Here is an 18,270-nt window from a genome sequence, read left to right as displayed (position 1 = left end):
GAATCCCGAATAAGGCTTAAGAAATTGTGTATCCTAATGTTCAAACACAAGCCCCGACTAGAGATAGACTCAGTTCACTTCCAGCCAGCTTCCAGTAAGCAGATTGAGCAGGCCTACTCATACTGTGTGCACCGCATGACATCCCAAGGACAACAATGTCTGCCACTCTGCCACTAATGGGAGATCCCACAGACAAAACCACGCCACACACAGCTCTGCTTGGCGGAACCCCAAAAGCACAGGGCAGGAACATATTAATCTCCAGGACGAAGAACAAAAGGGAGCTTAAATGGTGCTTGCAGGAGCCCTGCCCCCCCCCCCCCCACCCCCTCGTGCCTGTTGTTGTCCATGACACCCCTTTCTCAACTGTGGTCACTAAGAGCAACGAACACCAGCAGCCAATCTGCTCGTGCGCGGATTCCGGCGCCCTGGGTGCTAACGGGCTCTGCCTCTGGCAGGCCATACGGCCCTATGCTGGGGCATGTAATTTGAATTAGCCTGGTGTTTCTGGGCCTCGACACTGCGGTGTTTCACGTGAATGATGAGATGACGCCTTTGAGACGCCTGTGCGGGCTTCGACCAGGAGAGACGCTTGCGTTGCCACTGGCAGACCTTGCCGTCCAGCTCACAGTGACGAGGAGCTCCATTCAATGCCGGGCTGCCAGGGTGAAATTCCCAGGCCCATGGACAAAAATTATATTATTATATTATACCCAGGCCAGGGACAATAATATTTACCACAACTTCACAGCAACCAGATTTCTGTGGATTCATTAAGGTTGGTGTTCTCATTTCACTTGTAGCCTATGAAATGCTATATGAAGTGGGACAACATTGGGTAATGCAACGTGCAGTCAGGTTGCGTAATGGACGAGTGGACACATTTGGCATTGAATCAAGGCATTTGTGATCACACCATTTTGTGACCTAACATATTGAATACAGGCAAGGGTATATGACACAAAATGGATGGCAAAATCTGTGCTCAGACAAACAAGATCTTGAGGAGCACATCTACATTACAGATGAAAAAGAAAAACAAATACATGCTTGGACTGCATCCATTATATTTAGTATATTTTGAATACTATAAGTGGCAAAACGCCCTCTGACACATCCCTTTGTGGCAGGATGAATCAGACTGTCGGTAACTGTTCTAGAGGTCTGGAGAAAACCGTTGCATGCTTGGTCTCTATGGAGATGACGAGGCTTGAGCAGCATTGGAGATCTTCCCCTTTTTGCAGTAATAAGGATATTATTGCGGTGTTTGGTTCCAGCAAAGTACGAAAGGAAATGTATTCAGCTGTGCAAATGATTTTTCTAAAATAAGCCAAGCCACTATGCCGCACAGTACTAAGTTCTGTTCAGGGGGGGAGACTGTTTTGACCAGTGGTTTTCAAACTCAGCCCAGGGGACCCACAGTGTATGCTGGTTTTGGTCACAGATTCATATCATGATCATTTAACCATTTAATGTCCAAGATAGCAAATGTGTGACTAGAATGTTCTGAACAGAACGTTCTAGCGCTGATGTATCAATCACTCCTGGTAACTGAAAGCAATGGACTTACAAAAACAAAAAACAAAGGTACAAAAAACAACATTCCAAAACACCTACTCTTTCTTTTCAGAATACTTTTATGGGATATGTTAATGTAAACAAATCAAGCAGTAGTAGCAGTATTGTAGCCCTGGAATACGCACTGCTTAGCAACACTTGCACGATAGCCTATTAAGTATCAACATGAACGCGCATTGTCTGCGCTGGACTTAGCTGCGCCTAGTCTTATTTTTAGATGGTGCAACAGGTGTAAATAGTGAACACAATGTTGACCGACATAACAGTTAAGACCAACTTTTAAAAAATATTTTTTTTTTTACGTCCAGCTGATGCAACCGCTCCTAGAGGGTTTTGAGGTTGTTGAAAACATGTGTTTAAGTTCTAACATTGAATTATAGCGTTACTTTAAATTATTCCAGCACAATGTACATGTTTTGTATCTCTGTGTAGTGAGGTTTTGTAGAAGTTGTACGCCAGATGGCGCATGACTACAAATAAGCCGTTGAGTACCATTTGCAGAGTTAACCAACGGTCGCCTTCTTTTAAAATTAATATAGGCCTAATTAAATCTTTAGTGGAGATGTAAAACATTTTATTCCTATAAATACATATTTTCGTTAAATGGCAGTTCAAAGCCGCCCCCCAGATTGTTGTTCAGTGTCTGATGTCAAAGAGATGTAAACCTTGTCATTTAAGAGCACATGTTCACATTTCACGGTTTCCTATTTTAAAAGAAGTCATTATGCTGTTTCCCAGAAGAATAATTGTCTTGTCCTAAAATGACAGGTAACTATATTGTATTTTTCTCAAGTCATTTTCGTAGCCCACCATAACAACAGTAAAATTTCGCTTATCACTCCCAAGTATAAAGAACACAAAATGAATATTTCGGTCGCAATGTTAGGCTAGCTCTGCAATGTGTCAAGTCGTTTTTTCGACTTTATTATATTTTAATAGTATCTTTATAAAATGAATTGAAACTGTATGGGACTTCTGAACAAAAAAATGGAAGGTCCTGGAAAGTGAAATATAGCATTAGTCAAATGTTTAATAGCCAACACTATTAATTTAAAACCAGTTTTTACCTAGTTCAGTGGTTGTTAAATTGTAGCTAAATTATGCTGAATTGGGGAAAATTGATTGCATTATGTAGTCTATGTATACATTCAAAGCAAGCAGGAAATTTAACATATAGACCTATATTTTATTAGCTTATTCTTCATCTGTAAAATTAAACTGTTCAGTGTAAAATCAACTCTGGTAGAGTATGTTTACATTAATTGGGAACACCTATTATCCCGGAGATCCTACATTGATAAATTCAAAGGGAACAGTTACTGCATTGATATTATAATTATTGCCATCATAACAGTGACAATTTTTAGGCTACAGGCTACCCAGAACCGTGATAGTGAAGTAGCCTAAATGTTCAATTGTGGATAAATAAAATAGATCAAATAAATTTGATTCAACATATCTGAAGGAACGAAGGTCAAAGGACAGTTTTACTTGTATTAATTTTGATAGCTAGCTATTATACACATCATTCTCATTGCAAAGTTTATGACACAGAAAAGACCAGCAATAGTATACATGGTGGAAAAGGTCAAATTAATATACTTTACTTTACTCCCATCCTTGCACATGGTTTTAGCCTTTGCTTGGAAATTTCAAGGCATTGTGAAGTTATATTACATGTCACGAGACACTTTGGCATGTTTTGAGAATAACTTCAGTCAGAGAGGGAAATAAATGGAAATCATGTTTAATTACAAAATTCAGTGAAATATAAAACTGAAAGTCGTTCTGGGTATAATGTTTACAGGCGCGAGGGTCTCATCTACAGAAAAAAAAATATTAGCCTCAATCTCTTCCAATAAAGAGCATTTCCAAGATATTGTATTTGTACCTATCAAAAAAGCCGAAACCTAATCTCTCGGCATGACAACAGCATTTAATGCCTACTGAAATAATTTTACAATTACCATATAATCCATTGTAAAAACCTTTTTTTACTTACACCCCACCCCTTCGTTCTTAAATTATGCGAAATAAATAACCGAGCAGATAAAACCAAGTATGACAAATATGGAGTTACATTGTCACACACAAGATTTTAAATTAGCTAACATTCGATCAAATGAAACCACTGACAACTGATAATTCAGAAAGATCACGGTCCCGCCTTTTCACAGCTTTGGAGCACTACAATGAACACCTGCAATTATGCGATTCAGCTGTCGGAATTTAAGTGCAGCGGTCACACTCTGAATGCAAGAATCTTAGCTTGGGTTAAGCAAATCAAATTTTTCTTTATATATTTGCGGAAATTTAAAATATCTATATGTCTGGAGCACATTTCCGCCCTTCAGCAAATAATATAAAAAATAAATAATGAGACTGACTACGCACAAGCGGTTGATTTTACGGGTGAAATTTTGACTATAACATGACAAAGCAATGGAATCATTGAGCAATTGGAAGAAAGAAAAACACACACACGCAAACAAAAATAAGATTTTGTCAATAGACAAAACTTAGCCGCGTTGAAACTTTTTCAAACCACCACAAATGAGCGATATGACAGATTTCCCACTATTGATCATGTATAGCTACATGAGAACTGAACGGCCCCTATAAGGACATTTCTTGCTGTATGCTGTACGACAACGAATGTTGGCTACCGGGGGACGCCTGACCCCCACTGGCGCTAAATGTTTGAGTTATCCCAGCGTAGTGGCTGCCGTTGTGGGGCACCCATACACCCGCATGTCGATGATATCCACTATAGCCTGGGTGGTGGAGGTGATTTGAATGGCCGCTCACAGGCGAATTCGGAAATCCACTTAGTGGCGCCGGGCTAATATTTCCATTGGCGTAGTGCGGCTGCTGGTAGATCGCGGATGCTGTAGACTGCAAGGGGCTGGGCTCAGCGAGGGTCCACGCGTTGCCCACAAAGTGCGCCGGTAAGTACTTCGTATTTTGATGCATGTAGGCATCGGGATAATTCAGATAAGTTTGCGCTTGCAAGTACTTTGTATTCTGGTACAAGTAGGCATCTGGATAATTCAGGGCATGCGTCTTCCCCGGTCCGCATGCAATTGGTGAAGGTCTGTATGATCTCTTCACCCGTCTCCGGCGTCTGTAATTCCCTTTATCGAACATGTCCTCAAAAGCTGGATCCAAAGTCCAGAAATTCCCTTTCTTCTCCCCGTCGCCTTCCCTGGGCACTTTGACGAAGCACTCGTTAAGGCTGAGGTTGTGCCGAATGCTGTTCTGCCAGCCCCTTTTATTTTTCTCATAGAAGGGGAACTTTGTGATAATGTATTGATATATTCCACTCAGCGTCAACTTCTTTTCGCTACTGTCTCTGAGGGCCATCGCGATAAGCGCTACATAGGAGTACGGTGGTTTTTGAAACGACTCCACGTTTCCCGTTTCCACCTGAACTCCGTCTTCGATTTTGTCGGAACCGCTTTCCCTCATGGTCGAAGACTGGTCCAGCGTGCACTGCATGAGATCCGACAGCGTTTAATAAACACCAAACTCTTGTCTTCAAAATGTGTCCCGTTGCGTCTATCCTAGTAACGCCGCATACCAAAGGGAAAGCTGTCCATAAGCAAGAGACACTTCAGGGCATTGCAGGTATAATACATTTTTACCAGGTAGTTATCCGGTAACGCGCGCGCGCGTTAACCCCTCCCACGGTCGATGCTATGCTAATGTATGAGAACTCACTACTTGAGATCCTTGCAAATACTTTAAAAGTTTATTCCATTCTAAGGATGTAACATCTCTACTGTTCAAGTGGGGGTCACACACACCTTTTGACCGGAAAACAGCTGGCATAAACAATAACTTCTGAAAGCGGATTCTTACAAATGTTTATGCGTAAAAATTAAAGATGAAATTAATTAATGAATTAATTAATTAAAATAAGTTATAATAAATTATCATGAAATCTCATTTAATAATTAAGCCGTTTGCAATTGAAAATCAAGTTTAAACCATTTCGGCTATATGCGTTCTGTATGAAAATAACATGAAGTGATTATGGGAGTGGGTGGCCAACTCTGTGCGCATGTCTTTATTTGGCACGTGCGCCATTTCATTTTTTCACTAATCCTAATTATTTTACAGGTTTTTAAATAACATATTGCTATTTTATTGAAACTGAAAAATACGGTAAGTGTTCATTAGTTAATATTTTTCGTCTTTTTTCGAGGCACGAAAGATACTTTATTGGATTAGTTCGGCTGCTTAGGTTGGACAGGTAAGGAACATGGTTGACGTGATTCCTAGCGGATTCCTATACAATTTATTTTTATAAGTATTTTCAAAGAAATTATATTGCTGCATAAGAATGCTATTGCCTAGGCCTACACATGTCCTAAAATACTTTGTCATAGTGCCCAATAGCAAACAACAGGATTTCTGTGGATCTGTTAACGATTTTTGTATATTCGTGATAGTTACAAATTTTATTATTACAAAAAATATTGTATGGTGGTCAGCGGGGAATTTATAACTTTGCCAAGGTTGCATTTATTAATACAAACTCGGTAATTCCATAATAAAACATGGTTTCCACATAGCGTTTTACTGTTAATTTCATTCTGAAATAAAACAAAAAAATTAAAATAGTTAACACTGTCTTCTAAGATTGACTACACTAACATACACAGCACTTTAAATAAGGATCACCCACTGGCAGCTCATTCCTCCTGTTTTTAATGGTAGGACCTTGATGCGCTTCATTTTAGATATAGGATAACTTCAAAATACTGGATTTAATTTGAAGTCAATCTCTGATCACTATTATTCATTATTTAAACAGTGTCATATACTGAACATTATGAAATTTTAAGGTAGTAATTTTAAGGCTGTAATACTCCAGCAGTTAAAATAAACCAGCTGCTGATATGGTTGATGTTTACTTACACTAACAATCTCTAGCAATAATAATTTTAAAAATAAGTTTAAGGGTTGCGTGACACCCCTTTTTGGTCACGAAATGTCGCTGGGATGTAATATTGAGATCCTAAAATTTTAACATCAAGTTCCACGTTGGGGTTTAGCTGATAATATGAAAATCTTTGAAATCCACTGCTGTTCATTGGTGTGTTATGAATAGTTTTTCATAATTCTTATCAAATTAGACTTAACTGTTTAGGTGGTTGTATGCCGTGCAGAAGAAAGTTTTGTTTTTTAACTCATAGTCAACTTCAGCTTGACAACCGTACATTGTTGCGTGCCCTGCAATGGTCTCTATCTTAAACAACTAGGCTATATGATTACTGAGCATAAGAACAATAATTAAGGCAACACATTTAATATGGAAGTTTGTAAGACAATGACGAAGTTGTGCAGCTATCGGAGCTATTTAAAGAGCAAAATTTCCCTGAAGGTGCGTGTTATTCAGCCTCCTAATATATTTATATAGCAAAAAGATTGCTTCGTTTTAAAGATATGCAAGCTTAATGAATGCATTTGGCAGGCCTGTTTCAGGTACACATCTCATGGGCATTATTTTGTTAGGCCTATATCAATGTAAAATCTGATGTATGTGTTCCTAAGTATCTCAATGTAAAATTGTATTTTAACGATCAACAGTTAACACAGTAGATTTCAATTACTTTAAATCCACTGTAGGTTTACAGGTAGCCTATAGGATTCGTTTAAACTTTGGGGAGACACATTGCTGGACCACCTAGTCTCGCGTAGTCACACATCATGTCTCACACGTATACTAGCAAGTCAAGCAATTAATTCATATGAAAATATTGGGTGGTGGCGCGACTCATCGTCTCCACAAACCCACGCGGCACGCGCATGCTTTGTCTACAGAATCAGACACAAAATTTCATCGGACAGATAATCATGCTCAGTGTGTGGAACGATTAATCCTCTACAAATAAAGACATGCCCATTTCTGAAACAAGGAAAGCCCCACTAGAATGATGCATTACCTCTCAATTGTTTTCCACAGGCTACGCATATGCACGCACGCACATGACGTCGCTACTAATAAGTTGAGACATCATTAACACTTTACACATTTGGAGCCTATGTATTTGGATACATCAGGTAAATACCCTTGGGGATTTGCTTATGGTGGCTCAATGGGATATTTTACATTTGTAACAGATAATGCCCATTTTAGCGAATTCCCCCATGACGTAGGCCTATACCACATATTTCCAATTTTCATATACTACGTCTTTGGAACCCCTCCCTTCTCTCTCAGCAGTTGCAACAGTTAATCAACGAGACACATTTATCCGGTCATTGCCATTCAGCCCGTCAATAATCTGTACACTAAGCCGTTTGAAACGGTAGAGCATACCACGGGGAAATATTATTAAACACAAGACAATCTCCCTAATACGTGGAGTCGGTCTATCTGCTCATCATAGAATATCTTTGTATGGCAATATTTTTTTCGGTGCTGTTCAAACAGGTTTCCGTAGATATTGTCACAGCAGCCTATATACATGAAAAAACAGTTTCCTACATAAAATAGGAAGGAAAACTATATGTAGGCCTATATTTGAAATACTGCAATGCTTAATGCCTAGCCTATTTTCTGAAGCACGGTAATGTAATTTTCTGGAGCTAGAACAGTGCATCTTTTTCTTTTTCCAAATATACAGGGAATATCATTTAAGAATCATGACTTATGTTACAATGCATTCAACTGCATTGCAGGGTTAAGTACCACAATGAAGTATGCCTTCATACCGCGCGCAAAAAAAAAAGTTCCTCGCGCATGAGAGTGCCAAACCACTTGGCTACCTGACAGACAGGCCAATGCCAGGTATGGAGGTACTTTTCTCACCGCTGAGGACTCGGGTATTTCCTGTCTCTCTTTGAGGGGTCCGAGTTGAGCATGAAGGGGATAAACGCTGAGCCAGTCGCGCGACACCGGCGGCTCCGGGATCGCCACCCACACACACAGGTATGGAGACCGTGACTGGGAGGGGGGGACTGGAGATAATGATCACCTGGTCTCACCAGACAGACTGTCTCCCCCGACAAGTGATAGGGAAATCAGCGGAGCTTACAAGTAACTAATTCTTCGCATCAGCACTTGCTCTTCTTGGGGATTTAGGTGGGGGCTAATTACAGAAGAATAAATAAGGCTTCTTTTCTTTAATATTCTCTTTATAAGCATTTAAATAATAGTGCCTCTTCAAAAGCATTTGAACAAACAAGCGTTCTTAATCTGTTTGCAGTAGATGTTGGTTCTTTTTCAAGTTTGATAATCGTTGTCAAGAAAAACAAAAAATTTTCCGGTACGGTTGATGGACAAACCGCGCTCCCTTGAACGCTCTTCGACAGGTTGATGCCTCATCTGGGGGGAAAAAAACAAAAAACAAAAAAAAACACTGTCTCTCTGTCTGGAGTGCTTAGACACGTTGAACATTTTGACAAATGAGTAAGACTGTTATGCACTACATTTGTAAGATAATTGAGATCATAATTTTCTTGGCTGACGTTATCGTGACTCAAATGTCCACAAATACACGCAATAGGACAACAGGTTATTTGCGTTTTACTGCAACTCCCGTTTCAAAACTAATGGTAAATAAATAATTGGAAAAGTTACAATGCTGCCATCTACATTGGAGCAATTTCAGTATTTTTGCCATCACAGATTTTTTAAAAACTAATAGTAATCTCAAGGATTTCGATTGACGCGAAAGACAGACATGCATGAGCAGCTCACGGTGAGGCCAGTCATGTTTCACTATGCAGCGGTCAGATTTCCATTTGTCAGTGCAGCAGTCTCGCGGGGATTCGAGGTGCGTTTCCGAAATCTCCCGATTTAACTCAACATGGTGTCGCGCGACCGGAGGAAGGCGCCCGACTGAAAACGATAATTCCACAGAAGAATGCATATTTCAGACATTCGAGACCCCCTAAAAAGTTTCGCCAAAAGAGAGACAGCTACTTGTAGGCTACAAAACAGGGGCGCTAGAAGATAATCTAAAATCTAATTTAACAAGGACTTTTTAGCTGTAGAAAACGTTATATTTCTATAATACATAAACCAGAAAGTGAACCATATTAAGCAATAATTACTTAAAGACTTCCCGACCACCAAATGAATGAGCAGCAATTCTTTGTCCTGTTTAGTTTAATTAAATGTTTAATGCAAATAAACATGAAATAAACATCGTTTCAGGAAACATGTTAATAATGGGATTTATAGCTCCTATTAAAGATGGAAACAATTATTTTTGTTTTTCCTACAGTCATGTTGAAAATCGTGAATGAGAATCAAATTTTGCTACAGCGAGGCTGAATTCTCTGGAAATAAATTGTGTGTTTAAGTTAGTAAATACTGTAAATAAGTAGGTCCTTTATTTCATGGTGAATTACAACTCGTGAATTATATTCACAATCATCAGAGGGAAAAGGAGCATCAAAACCATATGAATAACTGAATCAGTTTTGGATGAATAGCATCATCCATATACCATAGCCTTCATTAACACACATTAAATGTAAGGAGTACTTTCACACAAACCAACAGAATTTTATAAAGCAATATAAAACTGAAATGTAACTGATAAAGGAGCACATTTCAAATTACAGATTAAACTGTAGCCTATTTGAACAAAAGGAAAATATAATTTTAGGTATTCGAGGGTGATAACTTATTGTTAAATGAACCCATCTTCAACATGCAATAAAAACACATTTTTTTGTCAAATGACAAATGAAATGTATAATGGAACAACAAAGATATTTTTAGTCAGTCTTTCTGTTGAAGTTTTTCTGTAAATGGAATCCTCTCTTCAGAATCTTGTAATGGAATCAGCGTTAGATAAAATGTCAATAATAATCAAAACCAGAAGTCAATAAAAAGCTCAATGCTAAGAACAGAAACACGGGTATAGGAAGGACAGCATTTTGGAATGGCTACCAGAAAAAAATGTTTTGATATGCTGTGGAATTTTGGCTTTCTTAGCCAGTAGAACAGCAGACCAGTGTGTGTCAAGTGCTGGAGATTCAGCAAAGCATTTGTAACTGCATTATTTAAACAGACCAAATAATAGGAAACATAGGTACACTTGCCAATACTGTAAGAGGTATTATTACCTTGAAATGTTACAACTGGTCTCCCGAGGAATATTTTTTTAAATAATCAAAAAATGAGAGCTATGAAGCAAACATATATTTGTTTTGGTTCAGTTTTGCATCCTTCTCTCAAAAATGACCTAATGTTTCAGGCTTTTCCTCTTTAATACTAATTTCAATTCAAATTTTTATTATATATTTCTGGAAATTTAAAACAATGCCAATGTAACCACCAGGCAATTGACCTAAAACTTTTAAGAATGTTACCTCAGTTAAGCGCCTATGTAAATAGCAATTCTTTTTCATACCACTTTTACAACCCAAAATGCTTCACATAAAATCAGTTAAAAAACATGTTAAGTTAAAACAAAGACAGTTCTGTGAAGCTGAACCCCCCATTTACCTGAGAAAAATGCCCATCACATTAATTTTGCAAATGCTCCTTTCCAGCACAACCTGGAAAGTAAAAAACAAAAGCATCTGCTGGAGTGGCATGAGCAAAAGTGCAATACCTGGCTAACAGTGTTCCCAGACTAGTGTATATCCAACATCACTAAAGCACTAAATGCAAGATAACTATGCTAACCAATGCCCAAATTAAAAATCACTAACCCTTTAAAATGTGACATCACAAATGTGTGATTAGAATGTTCATGACAGAACATTCTAATGCTGATGTAACAATCAATACTGGTAATAGAAAGCGATGGAGTTCTAGAACACTCGCTTAGAGTTTTTTTTAAATAACATTCCAAAAAACCTAGCCTTCAAAGGGTTAATATGGATAAAATCCACAAAGACATAATAAACCCCCAAATGCTGTACATTGATAGGTAGAAGTAACCACTGATAATTACTGAGTTGCACGTGGGATAGAATGCGGTATAATGAAGGGAGTCCTGCTAGGGTCACGCAGGCCTACGCACCTGACCGAAGCAGTACGGTACGTCAGAGTGCGGTTCTGCTGCCCAGACCAGCAGGGGAACAGTGCACATCGTGTCCGGGGAGAGCACCCCTCAGGGAGGGGGACAGAGTCACGCTGAGGGTGGGGAACAGAGAGATCTGGCCAGGGTGTGAGGTGTGAAGACTGACCGCTGACACAAGCGAGAAACAGTTTTTCGTGTCGGCGAGAATCAATCTTTGAGACACAAGTTGCTTAATTTACAAATGGCAAGAAACCACATTTTGGTGGTTAATGTAATAAGTACTGGTCAATAATAACAACCATGTTATTAAATTTGGTATTTACATGCATAAAAATAAAAAGATAATTGAGCTTCAAGACAGTTTGTACTTTATCAACAATAGTATAGATTTATGCACCCACACATGTACAAACAAGACATCTGCATTTAAAAAAAACACCCTTAAAAAAAGACAAAAATACTGCGTAAAACATATTTAATTAGCAAAGACATGCTCAGACTTACAAGGAAAAAAATGTTTTGAGTGATACACCCAGATCAACAAGGCTAACAACTGTATTAACTGTATTTTAAAGTTCAGCAGTTTGAAATGGCGAACAGAATGAAGGATTCTGGACCTGACGATTTCAGGCTTGAGTCCAATGTAGGCCACCTCCACTGAAAGTTAAAGCAAGGCAATTTCCTTCAACTGATTCAAAAACCACTCTGTAAAAATTGGGTTACAATACAGAAATAATGTACAATTGTTGCCAATGTATTCAGGACGAGGGAGTGGGCACACAAGATCATTTTTAAATATAAAAGATATGCAACACACACACACTGTCAAGATACCAGGCTGGCATGTGTAGGAAAATACTTTCCTTAATATAATTTGCTATAATTACAGCAGTAGTATCCCCAGGTCCACTTTAAGGACTGAATCTAAAATACTAAACAATAAATACTTTTTTCCTCTCCAACAGAAAACAACACATTAAAGCTTCAGTGCCTCTAAGGTTTGGGATACAGTAAGACATTATGAACAGACATTAAATGAACATTATTTTTTTCTATACACCGGATATGATGAATATCAGCTGACATTTTGACTCCAGCACCACTTTAAATGCAGGAGGCAGCATACCTGTAAAAGTACCAAAGTGCTTCAGTCACATTCCAAGAGATTCAATCTAAACCCAGATACAACAAACGGAGCGTCGATAAAAATGGTTTGTTTCTGTTAAAAAAAAAAAAAGTTTTAGTCAAAAGTATCTTATTGTTCCTTTGTGCCATATATGCTGACCATTCAATGCATTTTTCATTCATGGGATTTTGAACATAATTGTTAGGTTGATCTTTTTTTTTTTTTTTTCTTAGCCTAACTTATGAACAGCTCTTGTCACTAACAAGCAAGTCACAAAATCTTTATTTAAAAAAAAAAAAAAAACAAACAAAAAAAACCCCCCAAACAACTGATGTCTGAACAACACACTCCACTTCAATAATGTCGCTAGAATCTCCCATAAGCACCTGCATGTACTGCCAGGACAACAAGACTCATTCTTCTGGCAGAGGATCGCCAGAATAACTGGGTTATTTCCCTCTTTCCTTTATGAGAATTTTAAGTCGCATTAAGGAGCCAATTAATACATCATCTCTGACACAAATGGGGAAAAAAAATACATTAACTTCATTAGAATGGTACAAAATGCGTAACATCTGCATTTTTAAAAAGCAAAAACGGCGATTCCGTATTTATGAACAAGCTCATGCAATCCGCCCGTTGTACAGGACAATCCATCGTGAAAATGTACCACAGTCACATGGTGACATGGCGCAGGACTTTGGAAGGCCACACTTGCAGTCAAAGAACCGCCAAGTAAATCTGAACCGTTTAAGAAGTCAGTGTCCTTTCTCTCCTGTTAAGAAGTCCCAGTTCCTCTGGATAAAATACCGCAATAAACGCATAATCCTGCAGCACCGCGTGCCCTTCACCACCTCGCTAACATCCACGGCTCTCCTCCCAACCAAGTCGCACAAAAAATGCTAGGTGCTAGCCCGATCCTTAAAATGGCTCTCCTTCACTCTCACTCGCATTCATTAGGGGCGGAAGTGGCCCGGCTGTCCGTGAGGAACACCACTTCCGCCCGGCCCTAAGAAACATGCGGTTTCTGGGCGCGTTGAGACTTGAGTTTACGGTCATGCCTCGCACGGTGTGACAAACGGCTGTTAAAGAGCGAACACTCAAGACAAAAACAGCTACGTACACACAGCAGCCATGGCACGATGGTTCAGCACCTCCGCGACCCGAGGGAAGCGTGTGTGATTCGAGTTCTGCTTTAAACAAGCACGGCATGCAGCACGTGATAATGCAATACCTTTTTCTTTTGTTTTACCTTGCAGGAGGAAACGTGACAATTGATATAAAGCTTGATATTTTGCACAACGCAAGATTCAAATTATGCCAGGGACATCCTAACTTTGTATTCTCTCCATGCGTAAAAGACAACAAAATGTCTGCTCTGCTAGAACATTTAAGAAACCGCTTTTAAAGTAATAAACCAAAACGACCATAAAAACACTAACATTCCCCGCCAATAACCTGAACAATGATGGCAGAACCGAGTGAGGTTGTGGAATGTGTAATGAAAGTTTTCAATGTGTAATGCAATGTTTTCTGGATTAAGACAGCACAGCTTTTCATTTTTGTAATGTTTTTTTTTTTTTAATCCAGTACGTTTTTCAACGAAAACAATCAGCAGACTGACCAGCCCACCCTCCTGGAAAAGTTGTGCAATACCTCGAAACTTGTATCATAAATATGTGCTTAACCTCTTGAAAATCAAACACCCGCTTAACAGACAACACACCTGTACATTTAAGCCAAACGAAACTTTGTGCGCACGCTCACAGAACGACTATTCACACCGCAACACACAAACGGCCCGTCTTTCACGTCAATGTTGTGAGAGTAAGAAATGTTCCGGAGCCACAAACGCACTGCGGCAGACACAAAGCGGCCGGCTCGGTCACATTTATGGATATCTGACGAAAAGAAAGGTTTCCCATTTTTGGTACGTTTTCCAAAACAAGAGATTCCCCCCCAGTTAACACGGACACTAAAATAGCAGCATCGTCGACCCAAAAAAAAACAAAAAAAAAAAAACTAAGTTACAGCACCACTGCCAGTGTATTTCATCAATGTTTCAAACTTGGTAGGACTTGCTGCATTCGTTCCCCTCTGTATAAAATGCAGAACATCAAAACCGTGATCGGTGTGTCTTTAGATGAAAAGAGGGCTCAATCCGTTCAGCCCAGTCACGCCTGAGCGACCAGAGAAACAAAACAAAACCTCCACCCGCAGACGGAGGCGGTAAGCCCCTCCCCCCCCGCAGTGTGCCCAGATGCGATTGGACCAGGGGGTTTTGAGTGGCAGAGAGGACAAGGACGGTGTCTCTTGTGCACACGGCTCAGCTCCAGGTGCCGTACGTGTACAGGGCTCCGAAGATCAGGTTAGCCGAGAGGCTAACGCACAGCAGCCCAGGCCAGAGAGACCACCCCAACACACCTGCGAACGCAATCAGTCAAACAATCAGCACAAATGGCCCATAAGCGTGGAAGAAAAAAAGTGCAAAAACAAGTCGACACACGAGACACAAGTAACTATAGTTTCTGTTCCGATAACATTCGTACCCAATGTTGCAAGTGACGTCAAGAACATGTTTTGTTTATTTTTTTTTTAATTCATTTAACTTCTGGATTTTATCTTATTTTCTTCACGAAGGGAAACCACATTCTATGAAATGCATCCAAGATAAAGTACTGTGCAAGTCAAGTCAAGTTTTATTGAACCCCGTGGGGTAACCTGTCCTCTGCATTGGACCCATCTTAGCTACTTAAAAGCAGTGGGCAGCCACAGTGCAGCACCCAGGGACCAACTCCAGCTCTGAGGCCAGTGCCTTGGTCAAGGGGCGACATAGCTCAGGAGGTAAGAGCGGTTGTCTGGCAGTCGGAGGGTTACCGGTTTGATTCCCCGCCCTGGGCGTGTCGAAGTGTCCCTGAGCAAGACACTTAACCCCTAATTGCTTCCAACGAGCTGACTGGTACCTTGAATGGCAGCCTTTCACCGTTGGTGTGTGAGTGTGTGTGTGTGAATGGGTGAATGAGAGGCATCGATCGTAAAGCGCTTTGGATAAAAGCGCTATATAAATGCAGTCCATTTACCACTGTGCAGGAGTGTACCTAACCTGACATGTCTTTCTTAAATTAATGTGGAGGCGACAGCTTCAGGAAGCTGATGGACCACTCACCCTTCCATTTTGGGCCCTCCACACCGGCCCCTGTGGTGGTGTCCACCAGGCAGGCCGAGGACGTTGACGTGCTCCCCCTTTTCTTCTCCTCCGCCACGTCCTCGAACACGCTGCTGTCCTCCAGCAGGGAGCTCAGATCTGGGAACAGAGAGCGCGCGGGCCGGCATGGTGAGCGTGAGATCAGAACAGGGCCGTGCGTGCACGCGCACATCGGCCCTGCAGCAGGGACAGAAATGCATGGGAGCGTATGACAATGCACCCCATCTGTGTCAGAGGGAGGCTGAACTTCCGTAGGGAAGCTAAAGATGCAACGCTGTATGTAACTCCCACGCACCCCTCCCGCGTATAAAATCAAAAAGAGAAATTGACGTATCTCGGACAATATGTGCTGTAACAGGGGCTTTATTTAAAAATGCACAATAATGGTAAATTCTGCAGAAGGACTCTGCTCATTCATGCCCAGTGCAATTCTGGCACTGGCTTCCAGCCTATCAGAGCAAACAATTGCACTTACTTGAGGGTGCCATTTGTGATTGAAAGCCCTCTGAAGAGTATGTTTTTTGTAATGTTTTTTCAAAAGTCGGCGTTCTTGAACTCTGTTGCTTCCAGTTACCAGCAGTGATTGTTACATCAGCATTAGAATGTTCAGCTAAGAACATTCTAAATCGCATATTTGAGCTCTTACACCGTAAAGTGTTTTAAAAAAAAACGAGACTCATTTACAAATCACAGAAGTGTACAGTGGATAAGAGAGGACTTTCTATTCACAAAATTCCCCACCGATGCGCAGACATCTTCCACTTCCAGTGCCATAGCTCACATCCTTTCCTCATCAAAGACGCAGGCTGGGGTTTAATTGCACCGTGCGAGAGCGGGCCTAATCTCTCACCGACGACAGACTACCCCGAGATCACACAGCGTGGCTTAAACACACTTCAAATAGTCATAATGAAGTGTTTTTCCCCATCGGTCGCTTTCAAAACCATCCCCACGTTTCCACCGACATCACAAGGACTAATTACTAACAAACTCATAAGTTGATGAAGCATATGGGTTTGATGACAAGGTGTTAAAAGCAAAGACAAAAAAAGCAAAATCCTATCACAGGTAAAACACTGACTCCTTTACATTACATTAATTTGGCAGATGCTTTTATCCAAAAGCGACGTACAGTATGTGCATACCGAAGGAAAAACTAGAAAACACATGTCCGATAAGGTCCTTATTTAATTTTGTAACAGTCATTCATAGCCATGAACACATTAAGTTCAGTTCACACAGTAAACATTACTCTCTGACCTAAACTATGCTAAGTCAAACAAAAACTCCAGTGCAGAGTCCTTCACTTGGGCTTACTACCTCAGCGACGCAAGCGTTCCATCAAAGGAGGCCACGGGGTGGATAATTACCACCGACAAGTTGCAGTGAAATAAATCGGTTCAGTAGAATAAAGAGGCTCAGCACTTCCTGTCTCGCGCCAAGGTGGGCAGAACAACATCCTGTCTCTCCTCGGTGAAATAATTACACAGTGAGCAGATGTAAAAGCGGGTTTTGGGGAGCGGCTCAAAGCGAAGATGCCCATCCCCGCCACCCCCCCCCCCCCCCCCACCCGCCCACATTTACCGTGGTTGGGAGACGAGAACGGGGAGCCCTCGGGAGGGTGCACCCCCGCCGTGTAGTAGTTGGTATGCTCCGAGGGACAGGGGGGCGGAGCCAGCACCGGCGGGTCCGGGTGGGAGGGGAAGAGCTGCAGCTTGCGGCCGCCCAGCTGCAGGCGGGCGGGGCTTATGAGTGGGCGGCGCTGCCGGGCCGAACTGGAGGTGGACGTGACCGAGCCCGCCACCGAGGGGGCGGGGGAGGGGCCGGGGGAGGAGGGCCGGCTCACCGACTTCAGGGAGAAGTAGTCTGCCGCAAAACAAATATTAGCGAACGTGAAAATATAATATAACGGAAGGCGGTGAAGCTTTCAACAGCCAGAAAATTCCATCTGATTATTGGTCAATAATAGTAGTGTCGATTAAGCATTCACACACAAAAGCGCTTGGAGAAAGCAGAGAGCATTAGGATTATATTGCCACTTACATTATAGACTAAGCAGGAAGTGACCAAGGTTTGGTTGCCAAAGGTTCACCCCAAAGGTTCACGATTAAACATTGTTTTAAGAGTTAACAGATAGAAATTGGCCCCAAATTTAGGAAAAGGTTCTGTCCTGAACCACCATTAACAGCCCCTATGCCTGGTACACACTTACATTACTTTTAAAAATCTCCACTGAGTTTGCAGGGAGTGATGGTATAACACACATTATTTTAAGATGATTTGAGTGACCAAATAAGGCAAAATAAGAGTAACACTTCAAAAGAAGAAACGAAATATGCTGGAATGTGCTACACTTGACCTTACTC

At 40.9% G+C, this 18,270-nt stretch overlaps 2 protein-coding genes across 2 annotated transcripts in view; both read right to left on the bottom strand.

The window, feature by feature from the left end:
- Positions 1 to 3,309: 3,309 nt before the first annotated feature.
- On the bottom strand, positions 3,310 to 5,217 carry LOC135235364 (forkhead box protein L2-like). Its single transcript, XM_064300794.1, has one exon. It carries the CDS (start codon positions 5,074 to 5,076, stop codon positions 4,195 to 4,197), a length of 882 nt encoding a protein of 293 aa, XP_064156864.1. The 5' UTR covers positions 5,077 to 5,217; the 3' UTR covers positions 3,310 to 4,194.
- Positions 5,218 to 11,918: 6,701 nt separating this feature from the next.
- Positions 11,919 to 18,270, bottom strand: part of LOC135235362 (transmembrane protein 201-like) — a 28,954-nt gene continuing 22,602 nt past the window's right edge. The window contains exons 9-11 of the mRNA XM_064300792.1: positions 17,489 to 17,770; positions 15,866 to 16,003; positions 11,919 to 15,123 (exon numbers count right to left, since the gene is read on the bottom strand). Coding sequence (XP_064156862.1) covers positions 15,026 to 15,123; positions 15,866 to 16,003; positions 17,489 to 17,770 — 518 coding nt within the window. The 3' untranslated portion in view covers positions 11,919 to 15,025. The remainder of the gene's footprint in view (positions 15,124 to 15,865; positions 16,004 to 17,488; positions 17,771 to 18,270) is intronic.

Source organism: Anguilla rostrata, chromosome 11 (assembly GCF_018555375.3).
Source record: "Anguilla rostrata isolate EN2019 chromosome 11, ASM1855537v3, whole genome shotgun sequence".
Lineage (NCBI taxonomy): Eukaryota > Metazoa > Chordata > Actinopteri > Anguilliformes > Anguillidae > Anguilla > Anguilla rostrata.
This window is presented reverse-complemented; position numbering and strand designations above follow the sequence as displayed.

Bases quoted from the DNA above. Each gene is read 5' to 3' on its own strand.
- LOC135235364 (XM_064300794.1), bottom strand. From the start codon at position 5,076: ATGCAGTGCACGCTGGACCAGTCTTCGACCATGAGGGAAAGCGGTTCC.